At 41.2% G+C, this 8,113-nt stretch overlaps 2 protein-coding genes across 2 annotated transcripts; both read right to left on the bottom strand.

Moving 5' to 3' along the window:
* Nucleotides 1-210: 210 nt before the first annotated feature.
* Nucleotides 211-3,980, bottom strand: adprm (ADP-ribose/CDP-alcohol diphosphatase, manganese-dependent). The gene is made up of 3 exons (XM_028029111.1): nucleotides 3,208-3,980; nucleotides 1,930-2,049; nucleotides 211-1,183 (listed from the first exon to the last, which is right to left on the bottom strand). The coding sequence occupies exons 1-3, from the start codon at nucleotides 3,770-3,772 to the stop codon at nucleotides 897-899; spliced, it is 972 nt and encodes a 323-aa protein (XP_027884912.1). The 5' UTR covers nucleotides 3,773-3,980; the 3' UTR covers nucleotides 211-896.
* Nucleotides 3,981-4,416: 436 nt separating this feature from the next.
* rsph1 (radial spoke head component 1) lies at nucleotides 4,417-8,113 on the bottom strand. Its single transcript, XM_028029112.1, has 7 exons — nucleotides 7,886-8,113; nucleotides 7,580-7,693; nucleotides 7,403-7,508; nucleotides 6,625-6,715; nucleotides 5,747-5,882; nucleotides 5,418-5,489; nucleotides 4,417-4,641 (listed from the first exon to the last, which is right to left on the bottom strand). Exons 1-7 carry the CDS (start codon nucleotides 7,934-7,936, stop codon nucleotides 4,525-4,527), a joined length of 687 nt encoding a protein of 228 aa, XP_027884913.1. The 5' UTR covers nucleotides 7,937-8,113; the 3' UTR covers nucleotides 4,417-4,524.

Raw genomic sequence — 8,113 nt, forward strand, 5'->3', positions numbered from 1 at the left:
AAATGCACATTATGGCACAAGAAGAAAAAAAGAGTTGGGAGTTAACTTTTTTTTCTAGCATATACCCCTAAAGTGTTTGTACCTTCCCTGGAACAATTTATTTTGCCACTTAGAAGTTCTGGAATAACTATTTATAACTTTGAATATGTAGAAGCACTGCAGGTTTCCTTCTAAAATGTGAAAGTAACATACACATTTTTTCAAATGTAGTCAGATTAACAAAAGTTATTTTAATTAACTTTTATCACATACTTGTAATAAACTGCAAACATAATAGTGTGATTTTTTTTACCTCCATCAAATTACTGAAGCCCACCACTTAAAGTCACTTAATCCGTGTTTTAAAGTTACATTTCAAGTCACTTTTTTTACACCCACAAATGTAAAGAAAGAAAATACAAAATACATAAACACACTGTTGATGCATACCATACCTTCACACTCGTATGAAAAAAAGTTATGCGAGCAAATTCACGTGAATGCATCACACGCTGCCTCCATTCAACTCAACACTTATTATATAAATGTTTTTTTATTATTATTATAGTCACGGATTTCCAAAGTAAAATCTTAGAGATCTGCGCTTACGTCAGTGCATAACTACCCATTAGTAGAACCTCAGTTCTGTACAGTGGGATACAAACCAACACCATCATGAATTTCTTTGAAAATATTCCTATATAAATAAATGTGCAAACGTAATTATTTTCGATTCAAATTCAAGTGCAAGACATTTTGGGAGACATTACTTAATAAGCTGCATTTTCCTACTTCGTTGGTCGGTCTTCCGCTACGAGACGTACATCTCGTCAATTAAAGTGACCCAGAAAATCCGTCAGAAAATGTGCGGAACATTTTAATGACGTGACCGTCCCCCCGCCACATAGGCCGAGTCATCAGGAAAACAGAAACACCCGGTCCATGACCCTGCCGCTCCCCGTCAGCTCCATCCTGTCCGGGTAGACGGAGACCGTGGCGTAGGCGTCGCTGTCGGGTCGGGTCTCGATCACCCCGTCCAGCGTCAGGTGGTGCACGCCTGTGTCCAGGCAGTAGCCGCCGTTGTGGGCGTGGCCAGCCATATAACACACCACGCAGCTGTGGGAGCGAGTGACGGCCAGGAGGTCCTCGTGGTTCCACGCGAGGCAGACATAGTCCGTGGAACCGGGGTGCACTGGAATGTGACCTAGGTAAGGAAGCAAGAGATAAAACAATTGGAATCACTTGGTTCTGCCTTCCGTGACTTTTAGCTGACCGTATTTTAGCTGCCTTTCAATCTGCCTGAGGAAAAAAAGACTTTTAAAAGTTATTTCTTTGAAATAAAGAAATAATAATAAAAAACGTCGGGAAAGTGCCCCAGTCAAAATGTTAAGTTCTTAGTAGACAGATGGTAAAAATCCCAGATTCATTTTATTTATGATAAGTTAGCAACGTTACAAAAAAAAAGAAAACAAAACAAAATACTACATTGTGAAGCAATAATTTACCAAAAAAGGAATATATGTGGCTAACCTATTCATAAACTCAGCAGCCTGAGTTTATGAATTCATTACATTCATTACAGTAATGAAAGATACCTGATGTCCAAATACATAAGTAGGCACACACACATTTATATTTAAATATGAATGTATGTACCTGCAACACAGGCTCATATTACATGCATACATGTTTACACAATACATATATACATCAAGCTTTTATCATTTTACATTTTAAGGCTCTGTTAAAGAATCTCACAAAAAACGTAAATTATTATTCAATTCTTGCCACAGTTTCACGCTGATAACTGAAACACCAGTAGATTTTACTTGACTTTACTCTTTAGCATGTTCAAATATTAACAAACCTCGCAAATGATATATTTACTCTCTGTTAACTTAAAAGAATTTCTGAATTCCAGAAGGAAGACTTGAAACAGTTTTCACTTACTGACGAGAATAACTTTTTCCTGTTTCTCGTCCGCCACTGACAGCACCGAGTCCAGCCAGTCCAGCTGTTCCTGACTGAACCCGCCGTTGAACATCGTAAACCGACTGTGGCACGGCAACTCTGCGAAAAAGGCACAGCAAATGTTGAAGTCCACGAATCACTTGGCTAGGCTGATTTGATCTCTTTTTAATGTTTTTGCATTTTGTTGCGCCACAACCACAACCTTCTGAGGACTTTATACAACACAAAGTAGCACAGAAGGAAAATGGCGAAATGTAGAGCATAGAGCAAACATCCAGAAGAATGTCCCGCTGGCTGGGATAAAAATTTTACTTCAACCTCTATCGCAAAACGCCGTGGAAAGCTAACATCGTACATCGGCCTGTACACCAATCTAACAGCGAAACACGGTGGTGACTGAATAATGCTGTGGGACGGGTTTTCGTCAAGATGGATGGAGCTAAATGCAACATCAGCCATCCTTCTTTTCTCCGTCCACTCCGTAATTATACACTGCTTTGTGTGAGTCTGTCAAATAAAAAAAATCTAAAACATTGCAGTTGGTGGCTGTAATGTGACAACAGCTGCGTTTCCATTACAAATATGTGCAAGTCCTTGTCGATATTCTGCTAATGTCGAAAAAGCACAATTTCGCCATTGCGGTGTTTCCACTGAATTAAGAAATGAAATTAAAATCACTGAGCAACAAGCTGCTTTACTTGCTAGCGTCTAGTATGAGGCGTTTTGGGGACACTGTAGACAGCAATTTTACAGAAGCATTATGGATTCAACACGCTGAAATGGCACACAAGGTTTTATGAACTATGTCATGCTGTGAAAGCTACAGTGCAGCCAGCTGCACATAGTCAAGAAAGAAAGAAACAAAAAACAAAAAAAAAACACCATCATCCTCCTACTATTTCCTGTCGTCTTCGTCATGGTTTTCACCAGTAGTAACATCCGGAAGTTGATCACGTGACTAATGTGGCGCGAAAAAATGCGTTTCCGACAGTACTGCGAAATGACATGGTCGAAACGCCACCTCGAAAAATAATTTGGTTTTTTCAGATTTGCATGTTTCCATTAAGCGAATTTATTTTCGTAATTTCAATTTGCGCCGTTCTATGGTTAATGCCACAGAACTTCGCATTAACCATAAAATGTGGGGGAAAAAAGGTTCAGCTTTAAATAGTTTTGTAAAGAAAAGTAACAGCCTTGCTTTCACTTTCGATGTACTTTTGTCCAAAATGTACATTCCATTTTTCTCCCGGTATATACCTGGCGGACAGTTGAGATCCTCCTTGTCGTTGTGCAGCTTAATCAGATTCATGGCCTTGTTGTAACGTTCACTGGACTCCGGTATGCCCAGCAGGCTCACGTCGTAGGCGTCCAGAACAACAAATACAAACCCGGGGAACGGGCTAAACTTGTAGGCGTAGATGTCACCCTGCTTCGGCCTCCGGTCCGCGTACAGGCTGCTGTCCAGCGGCGACCCCATCAGCTGGCGCCTGCTGAAGTTATAAAACTCGTGGTTGCCCCACACGTGGTGCACCTTGACGGGGCAGGAGGCGAACTCCAGCACCACCGCGTCCAGCGCTCGCTGCGAGGCGCCGCTGGGCTTGTTGAAGCCGTCGATCACGTCCCCGAGCTGGAGGATGAAATCGGGCCTGACAGCCGAGCGGGACCAACTTTCCAAGGCGTTCCGCAGCAGCTGCAGGCTGCTCCGGTAGTACCGCTTCGTTGTCCGGGAGAAATTGAATCCGTCATCAATGTCCGCGTACTGAATGTCGGCGATCGCGCCGAATGTAAACAGCGGCGCCGGTTGTTGTGGACAGAGGTCCATGCTGGGGGTTTCTCTGCCAAACAGCGGGACTCCTGTGTTCACCGAGGGAGCGACAGCACTGACCCGAGACCCAGCTTCCTGGATCACCGTTACATACCGTTCAGTTTTCTCATCTATCCCATGTTTTAACACACACGTAACGCCGAGCCTTTACCGTGTACTAGTACGGCACAATAAAACTACTTCCGGTGCCGCAATCTTTCTAAATAAAAGCCACACGCCCATGGAAATGCATATATGAACACCTAAGCAACAAAATTAAAAAATCCAAAAATCCAATAATTTTGGAACACTTTGTCCCTCTTAACAGTTGAAATGCCTCAGTTACAACACTATTTATTAGCGTTGTCATGCAAACTAATAATTGAATTACATTGCAAAATGGTATTACTAACCCTTAAATGTCTAATAAGTATAATTCTGTGGTTGTAATTTGCATTTACTAATAAAAAAAGAGGGCGTTCAATGCCTTATTATAATAAATTTACTAAAATATAAGGAGAATGTAAGCCATATGTAAGGACAATGAGACTAAAGTAGAGATGTTGTTAGAAGAGTACTTTGAAGAAAAATCTTATAAATACAACATGTATTTATCTATCTATAAGATTTCTTTCCAGTATAAAAAAAACCCCAAAACAATAATTTTTATTTCTGAATATTTAATTAGTTCTACAAGTGTTTTTTTGTTTTGTTTTGTTTTTTTTGGTAAAGTATGTTTCTGCTGCAAAATGACAATTTCGGGAATGTGATTACTGCTGTCCCCCTTCATTTTCCTTTGCACGGAGACCGTCTGATTTCAGGCTAGTAATATACTCAGGAGACCACTTGGGGCCCCCATCAGTGGATATCGTTTCCTCAGCCAGATCCTACAAAGAACAGAGGGAGACACAGACCAATCAAGAAGAAATGCTAGAAAATGATCCGTAACTTATTTCACACACACACAAATCAGGCAGAAAATTAGGACCACATTCCCAATGGTGTAAACAGGAGCTGCAGTTTTGGAGGCAAAATTATTAAACCAAAATGGTATACTTGAAGTGTCATGAGTTGCCACCCACATACAGGTGCCATGTTGAAGAGATATTAAAGTGGGTGTAATGTTATACCTGATTAGTGTGTATGGAACGAATCACAAGAGTGCCATGAAGCAAAATATGGAGCAAAATGAGGAAGTTGGAAAAATATCAAGCACTAAATAGGTTCTAAGGGATTCCAAGGTTGTAAAAGGTTCAAAAGATCCCCAGCATGCAACCCATAGATGTGGCCGAATCATCTATGCTGCAGACAGAAGTCACAGGATTGACTCAAGAAGAAGCAGCACCTTCTCCATGGCCTCTGACTTCCCAGAGAAAATGTTTTCGCCCTTCTGCTCAGTGTCCACGGGCTGAAGGTTTAGAGTTGGCACAATGTGGTCAGGTGGCAGTGTGTCTGTGTGACAGACGCTGTGTGTGTGCATTCATTCATTTTTACAACCTTACCAGCAGCCAATAAACTCAACATGTGCTTTCAATGATAGACAAACGCAGGGAGAATGTGTTGATGGCAACTAATTTTGTAAGACTTAGAAAAACATTTATTATGTCTATAGTACTGATATATTTCATTGATTTCCGCAGGTTAAAAATAAGTGGTGATTTACCTGATCTGGTTTGAGGTATTCTCCATGTTGCTCACAGCCAATGTCAAAGACATACTTTCCAGGTCCTTGAGGCTGCAAAACAAGATTCCATAAATCGTAAAAGACACCTAATTTATCTAATGATGTCACCAGTCAACACTACTCAGGATAAATCAGCAGTTAAAGTAAGAATATTGTTTTCTCTTTTGGAAATTCACACTTGCAAAACCAAACATTTGGTCGCTGCTGTACTTCTGATTACATTGCTGCAGCATTAACAACATACTCAGTCTACCATGCAAGCATATGAAACATGAAACTGGCTAATCAGTTTGTGAATCCAAACTTACAGTGTTCTTGACGAAGTTGCCCTCGTATCTGTGGTTAGCGTAGATGTATTCCCCAGCTGAATTCATATTGCCATTCTCCCATGTGCCCTTGTACTTTGCACCGGTATCCTTGTAGAGGTACGTGCCCTGACCATGTCTGGAAATCACACAACAACACTGACTTCAATCTGGAGAGACTGAAACGGAGAACGACAGCGATTTAAAAAGGTTTACTGACATGCATGAATTAAAGTTCTTTGCCGCTCGGGCGCATGTGACAATTTTTGGGATTGGGCTGGATTTTAGCTCGATTCCCGGTAGGTGTACATTCGCACAAAAGTCAAGCTTGTAAATTCTGGTCACCTCTCGAGAGGGCATCACACTGTTGAGTCAGGGTCATAACCCAAACTTACCTGAACCCCCCACACTGCATGTGGCAACATTGGAACGCAGGTGAAAAGAGTGCTTCTTTTACACTTTCTACACTTTCTACAGAATGGCAACGTTAGCCAAGGAAGAACATTTGTTTTTGTTGACCATTCCCTCATTTTTGGATAAGCGTCCCCACACTTCTGGGTTTTTGATCTCCTTCTTCTTTGCATATCCGTATTCAAGAGTCCAACGTGTCGCACCCACGGTGTTAGCAGTCATGTCGCCTGATGTGAGTACATTAGAACAGGAGTAGGATACCACTGAAAATGTCGTGCAGTGTTTGCCCAGTTTTGCAGGACTTATGGGATCTCCTTGTAATTTCTGGGTTCCAGATACCAATGCAGAGCTTGCGCGGTCTAAAGGAGTCTATGCCTCACTGGGGCAGCACAGTTTGGACAGCAAAAGGAGGGCCAATACTTTATTGGTAGGCAATCGTAATCTTATGGCTATTGAGTGCATAAATATACCTCAAGTGCTGCAGCCATTCTCCATCGTAAATGTCTCCATTGGGGTAGGTGTAAACACCAAGGCCTTCTCTCTGGTCTTCTACCCAAGCTCCTATTAGGTAAAAGACAGCCACCAGTCACTGTTTGATGTCACGAAGCCCTTTCTTAGGATAGAAGCGTCCTATGACAAATATGACCTAGTATACAAGTAAGTCTAAGATGTGTGGATTGGAGAAAAACTGCAATAATTTTTCACAGATCCTCATGACTGTTGCTGTCTTGCAGTCATATGATGCATAACCAAAAGACCAATTTAACAGAAATTAATGTTAGGCTACTCCAAAACCGTATTATTACTTTCAGTCAGAAAAACGGGATCAGTTTTGGGGTTATCTATACACCTATAGTATACACCGACGTTGTTTTACAAAACAACTTCTAGTATTAGTACTTGTATGTGGGAACTTTAAAAAAAAACAAAAAAAAAACAAGCTGAATTTCAAATTGACAAAGTTTCTTTGTATTCTGATGTTTAAACATAAGTTTCTCCCCATAAATATATAAATACCTGTTACAAACCACAACATTTAAATCTGATATTCTACTGTACTTTTCAAAGATAGTGTATATTTTAAGAGCGGAGCAAAGAAACCACACACCACATACCTACTTTGCTCATTCAAGATAGATTTTAAAAGTTAAAGTGGCGGTTTTTATTTGTTGTTTTTTTTTTTTAAACAATTTAATTTATTTTGTCTTGCTCTCCTTTTATAACATTGTTCATCGGCAACCCCTATACCTTCGTATTTGGATCCATCCGGATAGTAGAACGTTCCCTGTCCATGTTTCTTGTTCTGGACATAATCTCCAACATATCTTGCCCTGTTCCTGAAGCGGTATGTCCCCTGTTGGATAAAACTGTCAAAAAAGCTTCCAGAAACAACACATGACAATTTAATGTCTTTTTTCAACCCACGCTTCCGTGCCGCTTTCCGTTCTCATAGGATCCTTGGTAGATGTCTCCATTGGGTAGAAGAGCCTTCCCGAGTCCGTGTCTCTCCCCTATGTCATTTCTCCCCCCTTCATATTCCTGCACCAGTCGGACACACACACACACACACACACACACACACACACACACACACACACACACACACACACCCACACACACACACACACACACAACATAGAGAAAGTTAAGGCAACAGCCATTCGGCTGTACACTCAATGCTTTTGTTTTTAACCTGCAGACAGAGTAAACACACAAATTGCTTGATCTCACCCCGAGTTTATTGCGGTCGTCCTCGAAGTCCTCCGAGCTTTCATCCGACATTGTTCTGGATCTCTTCAAAATCAGCTATCTAGTCTGAGAGGAGATGCAACGGCTTGAAACTTAGCTTTAAAGAAAAGAAGAAACGGAGGGGCTTGGTTTGTTGCGTTAGTTTGCCGTCGTCATGACAACCAGCAGTCGCACGTAACTAGCTACGCAGCGCTGTTTTACTGTCATCTC

This window comes from Xiphophorus couchianus, chromosome 10 (genome assembly GCF_001444195.1).
Source record: "Xiphophorus couchianus chromosome 10, X_couchianus-1.0, whole genome shotgun sequence".
Taxonomy (NCBI): domain Eukaryota; kingdom Metazoa; phylum Chordata; class Actinopteri; order Cyprinodontiformes; family Poeciliidae; genus Xiphophorus; species Xiphophorus couchianus.

Bases quoted from the DNA above. Each gene is read 5' to 3' on its own strand.
- adprm (XM_028029111.1), bottom strand. From the start codon at position 3,772: ATGGACCTCTGTCCACAACAACCGGCGCCGCTGTTTACATTCGGCGCG. The intron at 2,050-3,207 runs GTATATACCGGG...CCTTTTTCGCAG, and splicing joins GGATCTCAACTGTCCGCCAG to AGTTGCCGTGCCACAGTCGG. The intron at 1,184-1,929 runs GTAAGTGAAAAC...TTCCTTACCTAG, and splicing joins GGAAAAAGTTATTCTCGTCA to GTCACATTCCAGTGCACCCC.
- rsph1 (XM_028029112.1), bottom strand. From the start codon at position 7,936: ATGTCGGATGAAAGCTCGGAGGACTTCGAGGACGACCGCAATAAACTC. The intron at 5,490-5,746 runs GTAAGTTTGGAT...CTTGTTTTGCAG, and splicing joins GCAACTTCGTCAAGAACACT to CCTCAAGGACCTGGAAAGTA. The intron at 4,642-5,417 runs GTAAATCACCAC...TGTTCTTTGTAG, and splicing joins AATACCTCAAACCAGATCAG to GATCTGGCTGAGGAAACGAT.